This window comes from Sapajus apella, unplaced genomic scaffold (assembly GCF_009761245.1).
Source record: "Sapajus apella isolate SASKATOON/1434 unplaced genomic scaffold, GSC_monkey_1.0 scaffold22, whole genome shotgun sequence".
Lineage (NCBI taxonomy): Eukaryota > Metazoa > Chordata > Mammalia > Primates > Cebidae > Sapajus > Sapajus apella.
In genome coordinates, this window is record NW_022436962.1 from 6,699,003 (window position 1) to 6,718,927 (window position 19,925).

The 19,925-nt window shown below is 52.1% G+C and overlaps 1 protein-coding gene across 5 annotated transcripts in view; it reads left to right on the plus strand.

Moving 5' to 3' along the window:
• Window positions 1-12,211: 12,211 nt before the first annotated feature.
• The window catches only part of ADORA1 (adenosine A1 receptor), a 38,468-nt gene continuing 30,754 nt past the window's right edge, over window positions 12,212-19,925 (plus strand). The window contains exons 1-2 of one of the 5 annotated variants that reach the window (XM_032288802.1): window positions 12,212-12,399; window positions 13,311-13,708. In XM_032288802.1, coding sequence (XP_032144693.1) covers window positions 13,368-13,708 — 341 coding nt within the window. In that variant the 5' untranslated portion in view covers window positions 12,212-12,399; window positions 13,311-13,367. Of the gene's footprint in view, window positions 12,400-12,748; window positions 12,904-13,310; window positions 13,785-19,925 lie in introns of those variants that run through there. The other 4 variants (XM_032288801.1, XM_032288805.1, XM_032288803.1 and 1 more) reach the window with 4 other exon arrangements.

Sequence of the window (19,925 nt, forward strand, 5' to 3'; positions counted from 1 at the left end):
GAGTGGGTACAGAAATCATCCTAGTGGGACCTAGGGTTCTGAAAAAATATGACTAAAAATCTGTAATAAAATGCTCCCAAGGACACTTTTGTTACACTTGTGCCCATAAAAAGAGGTAAGTGAAAAGTCTTTTTGTTCACAAGAGGTAGGAGCACAGGACCAGGTGGGATCAGGTAAGAACGAATTGGAGAAGGCTACATCGGTGACAGGACACGTTATTTGTAATGGGAGAAAATGAGAAACAAGTGTCTATCAATAAGGAAATGGCTAATCAAACTATGATGTGTCTGTGCTGGAATTATGTATCATTTACAGATTGCAGAACCATAAGCACTGACTGGATAAGACTTTAGAAGTGAATTTAGTTGCAGAATGTTTGTACTTTACAATTCATGTAAAAAATAGCAAAACCCAAACCCATGATAGTACTACATATTTTTTTGAATATATATATTTGCATGTATAAATGTTTGTATAGAGGTATATACATACTCTTATTTATATGTTATATAAACACACTTGTATGAAAAAAATATATATATATATACATATATATATACACACACACACTTATGCAAATACACAGAAAAATTCCTGGAGCTATACGGATCAAACTGGTAACAATGGTCACCTCCGTGTTTAGATGAAAGGTCTTGATTTGGGGAACTGGTCAAATGGGAATTTGAGATTGAACTGTAGGGGTTTCACATTTTTATCAAGAAAAGAGCATTCACATATTGTATAATGGAACATTAACTGAAAATGTTGCCACTGTTGTATCTTTCCGCTTACCATCTTACACTGACCAGCTTCCGATTTAGGGGCTGGCCATCAATAAGTGAAATGTAATAGGAGAATGCTATTAAATATGCAGATGTCCTTTGGGAAGAGTGGGCTTTTTGCTTTTTCAGTTGTAATGTTAATCTTTTGGGACAGTTGCTGGTGGGTCTGGGGCAGGGGAGAACAAGGCCTGCTCTTCCAGGAGATAAAGAGCCCCTCAAATCAGACATCGTCTCAGCCAGTCCTTCCCGCCCTCTCCTGGCAGGTGGAAGTTGTGGGGGAGTTGAAGTGTAGTGTCTTGCACTGAGTCCTGGATGGAGGACAACAGATGGGGCCACACAGCCCTGCTGCTCAGACCGAGGGCAACAGGTGGAGGTTCTGGGGTCAGAGTGTGAATGCTGGCAATTCATGAGTGGTGCAGGTGGGTGGAGTGGCAGCTCAGGGGCAGCGACAGCTGGGCAGCACGTGGGCTGGGGAGGGAGTCGGGCAAGGGGTCTGGGAGGTTGGGTGGGTCCAGCCATGGAGGAGGAAGCACTAGAGGGCAGAGGACAAGAGAGGGAAAGAGGGAGAATTCCCTCACGCTGGGTAGGAGTGAGGTCAGAGGTCCCTGGCTGACCTGAGAGGCTCAGGAAGCTGCAGGGTGAGTGGACATAAAGGTAGAGAAGGGTGCTCCCCTGCTCTGCCTCCTCATACTTCTCCCTTACCCCCAGCTGTCCCCTCCCTAGCACTAACCCGAGGCATTTGGGCCACTGCAGCAGCTGTGCCAGTCCTTTGGCACTGTCAGGGCATGGGCAGGGGAGGGAAGCAGCTGCCACCCATCCCCTTGCAGAGAGGGGGTGGAAACGCAAGTAAGTAACCAGGTTGAAGAAGACTCAGGCATGTGATGGGGCCCTCTGCACTTTTTTCTCCAGAACTCCTTCCTGCCTAGGTACCCCTCACCCCATTCTCTCTTTAGTTAAGTGTTAGGGTAGGAAAGGTTAAAAAAAAAATCTATGACAATAGTAATGTTCATTGTTAACATTTGCCAAACACTCACCATATGCAAGGCACAGTGCTATTAATTGTGTAATGTATCACTGAATCCTCCCAACAGCCCATTAGGAAAGTATTATAATTTATGTTTTACAGATGAGAAAACTGAGGCTTTTTACTTCAGTAATGTGCACAAGGTCACACACTAAGAAGGGATATAAGTAAGATTTGATGCCAAATTTGCTTGGCATTAGAGGCCAAACTTAAAACCTTTGAGGAGTATTGAACTAACAGAGGGTTCTATGCCCAGTAGTGCGCCAGCTGTCCGCCAACAAGGGGTGACTTCTGGAAGTGGTGGTAGGTCTAAGTTAGCCTTCCTCACTGTGGGAATTGAGAGCAGCTAGATGAAGTGGGGTGAAAGCAGAGAAAACTGGAAGGCCCGGTGCGGTGGCTCACGCCTGTAATCCCAGCGCTTTGGGAGGCGCAGGCGGGCGGATCACCTGAGGTCAGGAGTTCAAGACCAACCTGGCCAACATGGTGAAACCCCATCTCTACTAAAAATAGAAAATTAGCCGGGCATGGTGGAGGGCACCTGTAATACCAGCTACTTGGGAGGCTGAGGCAGGAGAATTGCCTGAGTTGGGGAGGCGGAGGATGCAGTGAGCTCTGACCACGACATTGCGCTTCAGCCTTGGGTGACAAGAGTGAATCTCCTCAAAAAAAAAAAGAAGCTGGAAAATCCTTTGCTCTGGTGAGATCCCTCTCCGAAGAGGAGGGATCTGTTTTCTTGCGGTTGGCTTAGGAGGTGTGCCTGGAAACGGGAGGAAGCAGTGCTGTGGGAACAAAGCACTTTGGACTGGACTTCAGGAGACTGAATTTGTCTCTTCCCTCCAAGGGGGTGGGTCTGCTGGGCCTTCAAAGGCACCGTCCCCTTTGGCCTTTCTGCAGGTGAGTTCGGGGGAGGCTCGGGCAGGTGGGGAGTTGAGGTGCTGCCTGTTCCCTCTGTTCTGGTCCATGATGCCTGGTGAAGCATCTCACCTGAAGCCTTGCGCAGTGCTCCGCCCTGATCTCTAATCCTGAGCCCAGATATGGCTCCTCCTCCTCCTCCCGGCCTCGAGAACTCAGCACCCAGCGCTGCGGGGCCGGGGTCTAGCCCTGCCCAGCTCATCGCCCACGCCCAGGCTTCCGTGTGGCCAGCAGGGGGACCCCGAGCCCCAGACAACAGCCCTGAGCTGGGCGTCTGCTTCGGGCTCCAGGCCCCTTTGCTCAGCAGATCCACCCTCCCCGCGCCCGCCCCCGCCCCGCCCCGCCCCCAGCCTCAGTTTCCTCCTCTGCGAAATGAGAAAATGGTTATACTGAGTTCACCGGCAATGCTATGAGAGGTCAATGAGTTCTCAACCATAAAGCGTTGTGACTTCCTTCTTGCACTCTTGAAGTGTTTTATTCTGAACATTGAACACTCAATAGATGTTTCTTGAGCTCTATGCACTGGGAGCTGTTTTGAGCTCTGGATGAAGTCTGTCCAGCTTGGGCCAGGGATAGTGGCTGAAATAGAAAAGTTCAGTAAGTGAAGGGCGCCCCTGCCTCCCACCCCACTTGACGAGCCGGGTGGAGTGAGTGGCTTTTGACTGTAGAGTGGACACCTCCAGAAGCTGCTGTTTGTTTTTCTGGTCTGGAATGTAGGGCTTTGGGATGATCCCACAGAGGAGCAGGGAACCCAGGCCATCCACTAGCTCTTTACCCTGACCTGTGGAAAATGCACTTAGTGCAGATCCGTTTCCATGCCCACTGCTCTCTGAAGGAAATGACTCTAGACTAGCACTTTGAGTTCCGCTTACCATCAGGGAATGGGGGCCAGGATAGACTGCAGCTGAGGGAATGGGCTGAAGCTGGAATCAGTGGCCAGGCCTGTGTGACCAGTTCTGAGTCCTCAGTGTAATGAGTGAATGCCTAGTGTTCTCACGCCTGCCTTCCATCGCTACTGGGAGGGGCTTCACTCAGAGAAATAACTGAGAATGTGTGCGTGGTGGGCTCTCCTGCAGGCTCTCAGGGGTCCCAGGGGTCCCAGGGGTCTCAGGGGTACTGGCTGAGGAGAGGGGCCATTTCATCCCCTCTTTCTACCGAATGGAGCAAAAACTCATTCCTTCCAAGAAGTCTCTAGCTTCAGTCTAAGCCCTCACCCACAGAACATGGTTCATGAAGCACCTAACTGGGACTTCAGAAGAATGAGGTGATGGTTCACACTGAAGATGCTGCTTTTCAGTTCCTTCTGTTTCATTCCCTCCGTGGACTGCAGACTCTTTGAGTGGGCCGCTGTGATGCACTGGAAAGAAGCTTGGAGTAGAAATCAGGAGGCCTGAGCTCACGTTTCAGCTCCAGCACTCAGTGGCTCAGGGTGCTCCCTGAGCCTCAGTGTTTTAATCTGTTGAAGGGGACCATAATAGCTTCCCACCCAGGTGGGGTGACGATGCGGGGGATGAATGTGAGAAAGGGCCGGGCATGTGTTCTACCTTCAGTCTGTATCTACCCAAGAAAAATGAAAACATATCCTCACACAAAAACTTGTACATGGGCCGGGCGCAGTGGCTCACGCCTGTAATCCCAGCACTTTGGGAGGCTGAGGCAGGTGGATCACCTGAGGTCAGGAGTTTGAGACCAGCCTGGCCAACATCATGAAACCCCGTCTCTACTAAAAATACAAAATATTAGCCAAGCGTGGTGGTGCACACCTGTAATCGCAGCTACTCGGGAGGCTGAGGCAGGAGAATCACATGAACCTAGGAGGTGGAGGTTGCAGTGAGCCGAGATTGTACCATTGCACTCCAGCCTGGGCAACAAGAGGGAAACTTCATCTCAAACCAAACCAAACAAAACCAACCAACCAAACAAACAAACAGAAAATGAACAACTTGTACACAAATGTTGGTAGCAGCATTATTCACAATAGCCTGAAAGCAGAAACAATCTAAATGTCCATTAACTGAAGAATGGGGAAACAAAATGTGGCATATCCACAGGGTGGAATATTATTCAGCCTTAAAAAGGAATGAAGTGTGGATACATGCCGCTAAGTGAAAGTAGCCAGATCATGTATTTCATGTATGATTCCATTTATATGAAATGTCCTGAATAGGCAAATCCACAGAGGCAGAAAGTAAATTAGTGGTTGCCTAGGGCTGGGTGGTCGGGGGAAGGGTTGGGAAGTGACTACTGATGGGGGCAAAGCTTTTTTGGGGGACAGGTGATGAAAATGTTCTAAAATTAAATGATGGTGATGGTTGCACAATTCCATAAATAACTCACACCATTGAATTGTACACCTTAAATGGGTGAACTTTATAATATGTAAATTGTATCTCAATAAAGCTGTTAATATTTTTAAATTGGGTGTCCTGAATTTAATCTTGCAACTTTACTTCTGCCCACCCTTCCTTCTTTCTCCAGTCTTGCCAGCCTTTTTCTCCCTTTTGGAACATTCGAAGGTAGTGGGGGTATTTGACACCTCCTGAAGGGTGGGGAGGAGTAAGGACATCAGATACCAGGCTGCCCAACCTCCAACAGGCATCACATAATCTCCACTGCCTCAATTTCCTCTTGTGCTTAGTGAGGGGAGGGGAAACAGAGGATTGCTTGTCCTTGCACCCTTGAAGGGGGTATTGGAGGAATCCAGGAAGGGGGCTCATGTGCTGGCTGGGATGGGGACGGCTGCACACGACAGCATGAGCACTTAGGAGTCCGTCACATGGCGGATCTTCCAGACAGTGGAGGAGTGGCAGGTGGATTGCCCAGAGGCACCTCTTTGGCTGCAGACAGATCCAGAGAAGCCAAGAAATCCGTGCCTGGTGCCCTGTGGGCTAGGATTAGCGGTAGGGGCTGGTCCACAGGCTGTCATATGAAGAGCAGTGGTGCTGTGATAAGGCTGAGTCTTTAATGGAGCTGCAGCGTGGCTGGCCAGCTGCTGACCTTGTGTCAGTTGGGGGAGTGGAGGGGCTTCAAGGAAGGGCTGGGGTGTGGCTGAAGACCTGGGAGCCTCACCTCGGGACTCAGTGGCGGTGGGGGAGGGCTTGGAACTGGTGAGGAGCTGGTGAGGAGCTAGATACTTCCAGGTCTGTGGACACCCAGAGCTCCGTGCCCAGCCAGCTGTCATTAACTGCTTAGCTCCTTGGGGTCTGTGCTCAGCCTCATTTTCCTCTGATTCATCTCTTCCTTCCCTCTGCTCCTATCCGTCAGGCTGTGAGCATGCTCAGAGCTCCCCGTCTAAAACCAACCTCTTTTTGACCCCTCTCTTCTGCAGCTCACCATCCATCTTTTGTTCTCCTCCCTGCCAAGCTCTTTCAAACTAGACTTGTCTGCACCCACGGCCTCCAGCTGGGGCAGGTGCTCCAGCGTCAACCCTGGAGAGGCGCGCCGACTCTCCCATCCCTTGAAGGTTCTTTGAGGTCTGCACACCCTTCTTTTCACCAAATCCATCCACAATCCCTCTCAGACCTGTCACAGCTGCCCTTCAGCCCTCAGCCCTGAACCACTCAGCACCCCTGCTTCCTCAAATGTTTGGTAGCCTGCTCCTCCCTCTGGCTGCCCTCCCTCTTGATTACTGTGGGCACAGCCCAGCTTCCCCCAACCTCTTCTCTGCATCCTCTCCTGGGTGACCTCATCTCTCCCAGGACCTTGACTGTCACCTCCATTGCGATGACTCAGCTCCAGCTTCGATGAACTCTTGGCCACTTCCAGAAGCCTGCTGGACCCTTCCCACGGGCACACCCACCCCAGCCTGTCCAGGAGTGGACTTCGTATCCCACCCCTGTCCCCCAGCCAGCCTCTCCATCAAGTCGCTCTCATCCTTGTCAGCATTTCCCTGGGAACCCAGCTTGAAATCAAGTCATCTTTGCCTTCTCGGTCCCCCTGCCGCTGTGCCCGGAAGTCCCCCCATGAGACATCTTTCCTGTCCATCTTCGTCTCTGTTCCCACTGCCTCCTCTTAGGTTTAGCTTTTCATCATCTTTGACCATGACTGCTGCCTCTGGGAGGTCTGCCTACTCTTACCGTCTCCTCTACTCTGCACGGCGTCTCGGATGATCTTCCTGCAGCATCTTTCAGATCCTTCAGAAAATCCTCAAAAATCCTTAAAAGCTTCCCGTTAACAACAGAGCAGACTATTTGTCTAGTAATTTACAACCTAAAAAATACTTTCACATGAAGTCAAAGAGGTAATGTTCTTCTTTTATGTATAAGAGAACTGAGGCTCAGGGAGATGTGGGGGGTGGTCGGGCTTCACTCAGTGCTACAGGGCAGGTCTGGGGCTGGGCGGAGGCCTTCTGTGGGTGAAGTCTTTAAGTGGGTGCATCACCCACTACAGTCCTTTCAGCCTGCCCTGGGGGTCTCAGCAATGTGGCCCCTAGTTGTCACTCTGCTGCTCAGCCTGGGGCCCGTCAAGCCCTTGATCTTGCCCACAACATGCCGCGAAATTTCCCAAGCCCCTTGCTCAGGCTGTTCGTCCCCTCTCTGCCCACAAAGTCCTCCTCCTGGCCACCAGCCTGTCTCTGCAAGCACAGAGCATCCAGCGCCTCCTCCAAGGCCCAGGCTGTGTGTTGCTTTCTCCAGAATCCTCCCCAGCCCCTGCCAGCCAGTATGGTCCTCTCGTGTCCAGGACCCCTGGGACACACCGCCGGGAGCTCCAGCTGATTCTGGGCAGAGATTGACCCAGCCGGGCTTACATCCCCCATGCTTGCAGCTCCTGGGGGGCATCTTCATAGTAGGTCCTCCACAACTGCCAAAGAAATAAATGATGGATGGGGCTGCCCGAGATTCTCCTCCTTGAGGAAGCCCTTTCAGACCCATTGGCCAGCAGTTCCAATCGCCTCCCGAGCGTCACACACACCTTCATGAGTAAAACACACCACACGTGGCTCAGGCTTCAGACGGTCCAGGTTCTAGCGTCGGTTTCTGCCACATGGCTTCCCTTGAATCTCTCTCATCTGTGACCAGGGGCTAATAACACCTGCTCTGCCGTCTCCCTGGTGTGTAGTGAGCATTCAATGGGATGCTGTCTGTGGGAATTTCTATATTTTTATTACAGCAACAAGAATGAGCTTGAATGGAATTCTTTTATAATCATGAAACTTCTGTGCACCTGTGAGGGGCTTTTATAATTATATACATGTGTGTCCACCTAACATTGCCTCCCCTGCTGTAAGGTGGGGAGGGTGTGAAAGCCCAGAACCCTCGCTGATCAGGTTCTAAGATTCAAGCGCTGGTGCTTGAGGGATTCTCTAGGGATTCCCTGAGGAATAGGTGGGACCCGGGTTCAAAAGGAGGCTTACTTCCGGGACCCTCCTGGGCACCAAGCCCTGCTCCTGATGGCTCTGTGGGTATGGTCAAGTTCATTCCTTCTCTGGGTCTCAGTTTCCTTATCTGGAGGGTTTGGGTTAAAGCTCAGATTTTCACTTTTTTTTTTTTTTTTTTGAGCCACAAAGCTAATAAAATCTTATGTTCAAAGAAAGTCTTCTACCAGGAAGCCATATATGAAATAACCAGAGCTGCCTCATCTAAAACAGAGTCCCCAAGACCTTACCCTCCTTCCCTGCCTCAGAAGACCTGAGGCTCCTCTGTGGAGCCCTAAGGGGTCCTCAGTGTATCAAGACCCAGAAAACATGTCCTGATCCTCACTGGAGGGACTGTGTATTGGGGGTCCTTCGTGCCGTCCCCACCTCAGTGTGAACTCTCTGGAGACTGCGGGAGACACTATGGATTTCCTTCACCTCTACCTCCAATGCTCAACTCACTGTCCGATACATGAAAGGGGCTCAAGAAATGTTTACCCAACAGAATAAATGAATGAATGGTGATGAGGTTAGGAAAGAAATGTGAACGACAGCCTTGCTTTAGGAGGTAGGAAAAATTCCATGCTGTCTGGAGGAACAGGAACTAAATGGCCTTGACCTACCCCATGCCCGCATCCCCCTCACAAACACACAGGGAAACAGGCAGGCTGTGTTCTTCTCGTAGGCCCAGTATCTGGCCCAGAGAAGTCCCGACTGGGGAGAAGTGAGCTGGAAGGAGGGAGAAGGAAGCAGAGAGACTCAGACTGCAAATCTGAGCAGAAGGAGGGTGGTAGAAAAGGAGAGGAAGGGACTTCCAGGAAGTCACTGCAGGGGCAGACAGCCATGGTTATGGGCCCTCAAAGGAAGGGCTAAGGTCTTTCCTGACACCCAGAAACCTTTTTGTTCCAACCGCCTGCTCTTATCCAACAGTTCTCCTCCTTGTGCACGCACTGGGCAGAGCAATGCTGGAAAAACAAGACAAGGACCAAAATATCCTTCTGCCTGCTGGAAAGGACAGGAAAATTCTAAAACCTCCTCCAATTCCCAAGCTCTCCCCACAGGGCTGAGCCAAGCTTTGACAGCCCCTACCTTTTGCCTTCTGTTCTGGGCTCCCGAGAGGTATGCTGGGATACTTCATCCTCCGTGGGCAGTCCTTCCTGACTTGGGGAGTCCAATTTGGAGAGTTCCACGGAGAAGAGAGCAGGGCTGCTCAGCAAAGTTCCCCTCACCCAGGAGTCCCTCCCCTGCAGCCCTCCATCTCCCCCACCCACCCCTGCCCACAGTGAGGAGGCTGCAGGTGCAAGGGGCCAGTGGAGAAACCCATGACAGGGGCTTAGGAAGGAAAGAAGTAGGACCAAGAGGTGAAAGGACCCTAGGGGATCTTTACACTTACTGTGGAATTATCTCACCCCCGGATCACATGTAAAACAGAAGCTTTGCATTGGGCACCTTGGAGGGCACCTCAACTTGGTACCCGTGGGATTTGGTACCAACATGAGCATCCCTGGCTGCGCAGGGCAGATTTCATAATTTTGCACTCTTTCTCTTTCCCTTTCCACCCCCACGCCTCGCTGGCCTGGTGCTGCCTGCTTGCCTTTTTGATAAAATATCAGTGCTAGGTGCTTTCCAAAAGCCAGCTCATTACGGTCTCATAACCATCCTACCCCGAGGTGTATTCCTGCACCGATGTTATGGGTGGGGAAGCCAAGGCTCAGCTGTCGAAGACAGGTGAAGCTTGGAGGGTTGCATGGTCGCAGTGTGTGAGGGGACCCTCGTGTGGGGAGGGTCATTGTCAAAATGTGTCCTGGACACATTGTGAAAGCCAGAGAGTTCTGGCTCCACCTGTTTGCCTACAGCCTTCCTCATTGTCCTTTCCTGGTTATAGACCTGTGACCTCGCCTCTCCCTCTACGTGCCTCCATCACAAATTTCCCCTCCTCTCAGCCCTGGTATCTGCGCATCATGGGGGAGCCGGGACTTAGAAGGTTTCCAGGTGGAAGGACCGAGTTCTGTGGTCTCCATCTCAGCCAGTCTCTCCCACCCTGGAATGGACTTACCAGCTGTTGGTGTAAGATGGGTAAACTGAGTCCAGTAGAGGAAAAGTGACCTGCTTGAGGTCACACAGACAGTGAGTGGCAGAGTAGAGACTAGAAGCAAGCTCCAGCTCTTCTGACTCTTGGTCAAATCCTCTTTTCACCGCACCAAACGGCCCCGCTGCACAGACCATCCCAGCACCAACACCCCGACCTCCGTTTCAAGCCAGAGGACTGAGGAGACCATGTGCTTCTCCCAAGGCAGCCCTCTGGAATAGACCCTGCCTTGCCCAGTTCTGCTGTCAAATAGGCTGGTCTAATCCCTGAGGCCTGGGAACAGGCAGGGGTGGAAGGACGTAGAAGAGAGGGGAAGAAGATTTTGGCTTATTTTGCCCAGAACTGAGAAACAAACAAATTACCTAAATGCATTATGCAAATGCATCCACTACATGTCAGCAAACTGGAGGAGGGAGTGTATGTGTGTGGTGGGGGTGGGTGTTCAGGTGCCCTTCAGAGCTGAAGATGCTGCCCATGGTTAGAGGGGAAGACCCCACTCACCCACCCCCACCCCCAAGCTGGGTCCATCTGGGTCTTCGCAGGCTCTTCTGACATCTAGATGAGTGACCATTGGGAAGCTGAGTGTAAACTGAGAGACAAAGCCTTGAGCCAAAAATGGCTTAAGCCAAGGGAAGGGCGGAGAGGCAAGGGATGGTGGAAAAGACCTTCATGTCTGGCTGGCAGGCGAAGCGGGCAGAATGTCAGGTGCTGCTGGGTGTGTTGACAAAGTCAGCAGGGGAAGTGGAGGGGGATGAGGAGGAAGGAGAGTTTACACTTCCTAATTCCTCCAAGTAGCTTCTAGGGAAGGAACATAATTTTGTTGCCTGAGGCACTGATTCCTTGCTCCCCCTAAAGGCAGAAATGAAAGTTATCTTTCCCCACAGAGGACTTTTCCCGCCTCCTCAGAAGACTCACCTGCCCTTCCTCCCTGCCTCCAAGCTACCCAGGTTCCAGGTCCCACCTCATTCCTCAGGGTGATTCAGTGCAGCCCCCAGCAGAGGCGACATACTCACCCTCCTCTGGCAGAACCCTTTTCCTTGCATTCTGTGATCCAGTGAGGGGGAAGGGCCTCCAGAGGCCCGGTTGGGTTGTGGCGAGATAACATTGGGGGCCCCAGCCTGACTCTTTGCCCTCCTAGGACCTTGCCCAATACCTACAAACAAGGATTTCTCAGGTTGGGATCTCTATGAGGCATTCATCTGTTTCCAGGGTCTGGTCATTAGTTAATATCAGTGGACTGCCTAAACCGAAACTGGCAGAAGGTGGCCAGGGGAGGGGTCTGGACAGTGGAGAGAGGCAGGAGTCTGCGTTTCCTATTTTGGTCCTGTTAGGATTTGCCCTTTGACCTTTCGGAAGTCCCTTCCTTCCCTGAGCCTGCTTCTTTGTCTATAACATGAGGGGATTTAACTGGATGCCTTATGGCTTAGCGCTGTGCCACGAAGAGGAAGAAGGAAGGAAAAGGAGCGCAGAGCCGGTGACACTGACAGGCGATCTCGGGAGGAGCCTCAGCATCCTCATCTGCAAACTGGAAATTGCTAATAGGCTGAAAGGCAGTTCTGAAAGACGGATGAGAAAGGAATATAATGACTCAGGGTAGAGTCTGCAAAACAATGTGGGATGAGAAGATGCAGGGACTGGTTTTATGGAGAGAGCGGGGTTTTAGGATTGGGGGAGGGTGCCAGGGCTACCAACTGACTGCTTTGGGAGGTCCCACAGGGGGCATTCTGAAGTCCTGCAGAAGAGATGATTTGCCGTGAGGGGTGAGGGGTTGCTGGAGGCCAGACCAGGGCTCCCAGGAGTCCTGCATTGAGAAGGGAGAGAGTAGACACAGGAAGGCTGCTCCTCTGTCCAGTCCCGAGGCTGGGCGCACACACCAGGCCCTTCGAAAAGCTCACATTTTTCCAGCTTTTCTCACCCAGTATTACTTCCTTTGTTAAGAGGAGGGGGTGGGGGAGGAGACGGAGGGTGAGGAGGGAGGGGCCCGCGAGTGCCGCCGCCGCCCCCGTCCCCTCCCGGTGTGCGGAGCCCAATTGTCACTCAGCTCCCGCGCTGGGGGCGACAGAGGCGCCGGCGCCCAAGTCGGGTTCCAGCCAACTACCATCCCTCTAGACCTTACAGGCCGGCCTTGGCTTTCCCAGGAATCCCTGGAGCGAGCGGCTGCTGAAGGCGTCGAGGCGTGGGGGCACTTGGACAAAACAGCTCAGGTAGCCGGGAGCTCTGCCAGCTTTGGTGACCTTGGGTAAGTCTGAGCCTCGGTTCGTCCCTTGGGCTCCCCAACGAGGGTGCAGGACAGAGCTGAAAGAAGAGACCGGAATGCCCCCTTGGGGCAGGCCATGGGCAAGGGTCCCCGACAGAGGTGGAGGGGGACCAGCGGACTGCTAAGATCCAGGCACCAGACGCGTCTCAAGTGGGTGGGCGCAGGGCAGGTGCGCGCGCGCCGGGTTATAGGGAGCGACGCCCCAGTCTGGTCCTAGGCTCAGTTCCTAGACCCACGTCTGCCACCCCAGTCCCAGGTGCGAAACAGAGGCGCTACCTCTTTAAAAGCGTCCGGGGCTGAGTCCTTGCCGCACCATGTGATTGCTTGAAAGGCCGGGCTGGGAGCGCTGCGGCGGGAGCCGGAGGACTATGAGCTGCCGCGCGGTGTCCAGAACCCAGCCCAGCCCTACCGCGCGCGGCCCCGAGCTCTGCCGCCCGGAACTTTGGGCACTGCCTCTGGGACCCCTGCCGGCCAGCAGGCAGGATGGTGAGCTCCCTGCATCCTGTGCACAGGGGTGGGCAGAGCCAGGCATGGGAGACCCGTGTGTGTGTGTGCGCGTGTGTGCGCGCGCGCGCGTGTGTGTGTGTGTGTGTGTGTGCGCCCGCGCGCCCGCGGGCGCGCGCCCTGGGAGCTGCCTCACACCTGATAAAAAAGCTAGTGGAGGAGTGAGCGCTGCTATTTTAAGTTGCTGAATGGAACCTGTGGGGATGATAAAGGGAAGGGACAAAGATTAGGCAGAGAAGGGGCCGGGTGCCCCTCCACCCTGGGCAGGAACTGCATGTGCCAAGTGGGACACGTCTCCCTCTCCGCGGGTTACGTGGAGTTCCAGGGCAGCCTGGGCTCCCTGCCCTCCCAGACGGGCCTCCCCATCCCAGGCTTCCCTGACTACACAGGTGCTTGCCTCGTGCCCTTTGGTGCCCGTCTGCTGATGTTCCCAGCCTGCTTCCGCCATGCCGCCCTCCATCTCAGCCTTCCAGGCCGCCTACATCGGCATCGAGGTGCTCATCGCCCTGGTCTCTGTGCCCGGGAACGTGCTGGTGATCTGGGCGGTGAAGGTGAACCAGGCGCTGCGGGATGCCACTTTCTGCTTCATCGTGTCGCTGGCGGTGGCTGATGTGGCCGTGGGTGCCCTGGTCATCCCCCTCGCCATCCTCATCAACATTGGGCCACAGACCTACTTCCACACCTGCCTCATGGTTGCCTGTCCAGTCCTCATCCTCACCCAGAGCTCCATCCTGGCTTTGCTGGCAATTGCCGTGGACCGCTACCTCCGGGTCAAGATCCCTCTCCGGTGAGTCCACAGCCGCTGAAGGTACTCGCAGCACCGCATGATGGCTGGCTTGAGGGCCACCTAGAAAGGATAAAAGGTAGAGCATAAGACCCCAAGTAAGCCAGATGTTCTTTGGGCCATTGTGCTCCAGTCCTCACTGAGGCTTCCTGTGCTCTGCTCTGCCATGCCAGAGAAATGGGAGGGGGGATGGGTGGCTGGAGGACTGGGCTGTGAACTTGCCAGTGCCCATGATCTCAGAGCTGAAGCTCCTGCAGCCAAGGAACCTGAGGTTGCCTGTCAGGCCTGGGGTGGGGGTGGAGGTGGGAGATTTGGAGGGGCCACCAAGACAGGGTCACAGTGAGTGCTGGGTAGGAATGAGCTGAGCTCTGCCAGTCCCAGGGAAGAGGATGAGGCAGAGAAGAGAGTTCAGGTGGGGTGAGGACATTCTGAGGGGAGCACAATGGGCAGGAGTGCTGCTTCTCCAGCCAGACCCCGAAGGGTTCCTGAAGGCACACTTTGGCTGTCTTGTTCACCAGGTATCTCTGCCCTAGCTAGCTGTACCTTCCAAGGTTTTCCTGCTGAACCCAATGGTCTGATTACCTTTGCCTCACTCCCACTTGTGGGATCTCTGTTATAGACAGGAGGAGGGAAAAATGCTGGTGCCTACTCTTAATATTCCTGTTCTGTTGCAAAACCATGTCTTTGCTGGTCACAGCAGAGGTGCTTATGCTGCTCTGAGGCAGCACTGAGATGGGTGGCCTGATGATGCAGTCCTCAGTGTGGGTGTCCAGTCCATGTTGGGGCTCCCTGCTTCCAGCTGCCAGGCCATAATCTCATCACCAGGCAGTGCCTTGGGCTACCAAGCGCCAGCGAGTGCCTGGGCATATTTCCAGGGATTGGCCCTGCTGGGATGCTCTTATGAGGCGTGTTTGCCCCCTCTTTGAATTCTTGCCCCCAGTAGATTCCTGTTCTCTGGGGGTGCTCTGGCTGTGTCCAGCACCTGCTATCCCCGGCATAGCTTCTCTGGGCTATAGGGCCTCTGACCTCTCTTGGCCCCTTGCCCGAGCAGGCCTGGGCACCCATGTTTCTCCCTTTGTGTTATATTTGTGTGCATTTAACTTTTCAAAGCCTTTCTTCATGCATGAATTTTTCCTGTTATCATCATGCTGCTGTGAGGGAGGTGGAGCAGGAGCTTTTAAAGGGGAAACTAAGACTCAGAGGGTCTCCTTGAAGCTCATTGGGAGAGAAGTGTGATCTAATCATCTGCCTTCCTTCCTGATTCCCCCATGCCCAGCAGCTTGATGCCAGCCTCTCTGCCCTGTCTACCTCCTCCGCCCTCCAGGTTTCCCAGGGCAGGTGGGGTGAAGAAGGGAATGCAACCAGAAACCCCATAGACTCATCCACTGAGGGGTCTACATGCGGCATTGGTCCCAGGTTGCTGCTGGGCTGCAGAGATAAAGCTGGTCTCAGTGCATTAGAAGAGCAGGGCCTCTGAGCCCGGCCATTATAACAAAGTGTTGCCACATTTGGAAGCTCATGCAGATGTGCAGCTAGCTGTAGGAAGGCTGCTGGAGAAATTCTGTCTGCGGAGTGGGTGCCAATGTGAGCCAAAGGTCTCGTTTTGCTGTGACAGAATGTGCCCTACTTGCCCTGTGGGGCTGGAATGGCTGTGCTGGTGGGAACGGCAGGCTTATTCCTTCAGGAGGCACCTGCTGTGGCTTTGGAGCTGGGGTCCTGCGGAGCTATCCTCTGAGGGTGGAGGCAGGGGCCTGCACAGAGGCTGCCATGGGCCTGAGTTCAAATCCTTGTTGGGAATTTCTGCTGTGCAACCTTGGGAAAGTCACTTATTTAGCCGCTTTAAGCTTTAATTTCCTTATTTATAAAAGGGAACATTAACAATAGTACCTACTCCCTATGGTTACTGGAAGGATGTAATGAACTCGTATACACGAAGCACTTGTGTTAATACTATGCCTTATATATTATATGCAAGCCATAGGGAGGTCTTATTTGTAGTTTTATTGTCACGATTAACATATGGCTCAAGTGCGGCTGGATAGGCAAGCCCTACTCCTGCCACTCACGCTCTTAGGTGTCATTCGGTGTCAACACACACACACGAAGAAACACACACACAAACACATACACAACACGTCTCCAAGGAGGTGCCAAAGTGCTCTTAAGTTGTATCTGTACATGTCCCTACTCCTCTAGTGGAATGTTGATGCCTCAAGGCAGTAACCACCTCTTACCAGTTTTCGAAAATTCTTCAGAATGCCCAGCTTAGTGTCCGGCACATCACAGACCCTCAGCAAACATTGATTGAATTGGCCAGGTTTCCGGAGCATGCACAGTTGAGCCTCAAGCAGGCCTTCCAGAAGTCTAACCTCTCACTTTCTTGCTGTGGACTAGACCTCTCCCCGCTTCTGCCTCAGGGCCCTGATCACAGATGCCCCCACCGGCTCAGTGTGGCTCCTTGACAGCCACACACCAGCAGTGCCCAGGAGTGTCCTGCCCCATGGAGAGGAGCCTTTCTCCTGAGTTATGGAAAGGCTGCTGGGGCCTCGCTTCTCAAACAGGCATCCTGGCTGAGGTGTTGGGCCACTCTGGGCTCCTGCATGTCACTGCCCAAGTACCCTGCAAGAGAAACACTATGCTCTGGTCCCCTGTATGCGGCTGGAGTCAGCAGGCTGCTAGGTCTATGAAACCCCTCTTTGCCAGGGGTCCCTGGGCACCAGGCTTCTGCCCTGGCATGCCAGTCAAAGGTAGATGTGGTGCTGAGCAGACAGAGTCATACTGATCAAGCATTGGTGAGGCGTGTCTGGGGCACCCAGATACAGGTGTCTGCTGGCCCTCACCAAGTGGGGCATGGTTTGATCAGTCAACCACAAATTTTATTTCTTTCTACTTGGCAGAAAACCAAGAGAGAAAAGAGATTCACATCATATAATATGATCTAGTTACAAACTTTTTTTTTTAAAGCTCAAATTGTTGATTCATCAGTAACCTGTGGTCATTTGCATATGTTTTGCATGCTATTTGCATAGCACCTCCAAATGCTTGGTAATTGAAACCCTATTCCCTTCAGCTCCTAGTTCTAGGGAATCTCTATCATTTGCCCCCTACCCCCTCACCTGGAGCTTTCTTGGTGGCACTCTGGCAATTTGGTGCTGCTCCTGGAGGCTAGTTGTAGGGAAGGGTGCTAACAGAGGGCTCCCTGACCAAACCTCTCTGTGGGAAGGGGACCCTAGCAAAGGGGCCGTTCATGGCCAGCTGGGTTGGAGTACAGTGGAGGGTTGGTGAGTGTTTTCGAGTCAGGCAGACCTGAGTTTGAACCTTGCTCTGTTACTAATTAGCTGTGCAAACTTTGATAAGTTATTCAGCCTCTCTGAGCCTTTTCCCTTCACCATCTGTTAAATGAAGGGGTTGGAGGTAGGGCATGGTGGCTCATGCTTATAATCCCAGCACTTTGGGAGGCCAAGATGGGTGGATCATTTGAGACTAGGAGTTCAGGATCAGCCTGGACAACATGGTGAAACTCCATCTCCACTAAAAATAAAAAAATAAAAATAAATAGCTGGGTGTGGTGGCACACACCTGTAATCCCAGCTACTTGGGAGGCTGAGGCAGGAGGATCGCTTGGATCTGGGAGGCATATATTGTAGTGAGCCGAGGTCACGCCACTGTACTTCAGCCTGGGAAACAGAGCAAGACTCTGTTTCAATATAAATAAATAAATAAAAAGATATAGATGAAGGGGTTGGATTTGAGTTCTCCGAGTTTCCTTGCAGCAATAATTCTGTGGTTTTCCTTATCCTGACTTCTGCCAGTGCTATGTTGGGATCACGGGAGGGTTGTGTTGTGTGTTTTAGCTCCTAGTGAGTGTGCGCTAGGAACAATGCTATGTTTTTAATATGCTTTACCTCATTCAATGTTCACAGTCTCTCACTAGCAGAGCTTATTGTTACCCCCATTCTACAGGCAATTTTTTAATTTTTTTTTGAGACAGAATCTTGCTCTGTTGCCCAGGTTGGAGTGCAGTGGCGTGATCTCAGCTCACTGCAACCTCCAACTCCCGGGTTCAAGCAATTCTCCTGCCTCAGCCTCCTGAGTAGCTAGATTACAGGTGCGCGCCACCAAGCCCAGCTCATTTTTTGTAGAGAGAGGGTTTTACCATGTTGGCAGGCTGGTCTCGAACTCTTGACCTCAGGTGATCCACCCACCTTGGCTTCCTAAAGTACTGGGAATACAGGCATGAGCCACTGTGCCTGGCCTCTCTATAGACAATTCTTTAGCTAAATTGAGGGCTGAGGCTTGGGGAGTTTTACTAACTTGCCCAAACAGCTTGGCAGGGGCAGAGGCAGGATTTGACTCTAGGCCTAAAAGATGCCTTTAACCAGTAAGCCCATGTGTATCTTGCATCAGCCCAAGAAGCTGTAGGATTTTTAGAGGAGTTTCCATGAAGCTGTCAGTAGGGTGATTTTTCTCCTCTGATGTTGGCCAATGGCCTCTGCACTCTGCTCAGCCCCCGCCCAGCATCTTCCCCTCTCTCCACCTTCACTCCAGTGGGCAGTCGGGCCCCTGGCAGTCCTGCCTCTGTCCACAGCTGGAAGCTTGCCCCACTGGGCTGCTGACCCGGGGAAGCATAGCAAGGATTGGAGGAGCTTGGCGTGCTGAGTCAGAGCTGGAGTGGGAAAGAAATCTTGTAAATTAGGGCACGTTCGCTTTTAGGCATCAATTTAGCCCTCCCCACGGTGGCTAGCCTGGGCTTTTCTTGACAACCCTAAAGTGACTTGTGTGCCGTCACGCCCTCGCAGGTAACTGTCTGTGGCTTCTGGGTCCCACAACGGTTGATCTCAGGTCATGCTATCTGCTTTCTGAGAGGTAGGCCCTCTTCAGAACCTGTGTCTAAGGCTGGATTAGTCATAGCCCAGAGTGTCTGAGAGGGAAGAGGAGTTCGAGGAAGCCCGGAAGCCCAAACTTTCACACTTGCGGACTGAGGAGGAAACCGAGGCTGGGGAGAGGAGGAGCTTACGCAAGATCACTTGGCTGGGAGTTCTCTCCTTCTCCCATCTGGATGCTTGCTTCCTCTCCTTGGATGTCACTCGCCCCTGAAGGAACGGAAAAGGAAAACAGCCTCAGTGGGTTAAGTCAGCAGATCCATGGCAGGCTTAGAGGGGAATGAGACGGAGGGAAGTTGCTCTGTGATTGAAAAGATAACTTCTCTGAATTAGGGATGGCCTTCAGTGGGTTACGCAGAGCAGTTTGCTGGGCCAAGGGGGAACATGGCCTTTAGTTGAAGAGGCGTCTGGACTCCTTTCAAGTGTGAAAGCTTCCCCCAGCTGGCGGCAAGTGGCTTCCTGGAAGTCTCTGAGTGCTTGAGGAGCAACCTGCAAGGTGTCAGCCCCGCATGGAGGCCGGAGAATGGCCAGGATGCGTTCTACCCAGGGGCGGAGCTGTAGGGGCCGCACCCCGACATTTGCTGTTTGTTTCTGAGCATAAAAGCAATCCGTGTTGATTGTGAAAAATGGAAGGAAGAATAAAGATGGTAAAATCACCAGTAACTCTACCACCTACAGAGAACTACTGTTAACATTTTAGTAGTTCCAGAAAAATTTTCACACACACATATATAAATAGATATATTATTTTTACATATTGAGAACATCTATATATACATGGTTTTATATCCTATTTTATTCACTTAACATTATAAGCATTTCCCTGTGTCAACTAAAATGATTTTGTAAGGATTTCTATGGTGCTATAATATTGGATTGTATTATTACTCATCTTTTGGGTCTCAGCTAAAATGGCCATCCCACCTGGACCAGGTTAGTTTCCTCTGTTAGCCAATAAGGTTGAGACAGCGTCTCCTTCCAAGTCCACCACTCATCACATGGGTGACTTTCTATTCAATGTCGCTCTTTCCGGGCTTGGTAAGTTCCAAAGGCCAGGACCACATCTGCTTACAAACCCCCATTTCCCCATGCCTGACGCAGAACAGGCATGCAGAAAGCTTTTTTGAATAAATGAATATTTGAATATCATATTTTATTTATGCATTCTTATATCACTGGCTACTTCAATTATTTCTGATTTTTAGTATGAAAAACACTTTACTGTGTAACAAACCTGCACACATTAACCCTTAATCTTTTAAAATAAAAGTTGAGGCTGGGTGCAGTGGCTCATATCTATAATCCCAACACTTTGGGAGTATGAGGTCAGAAGTTCG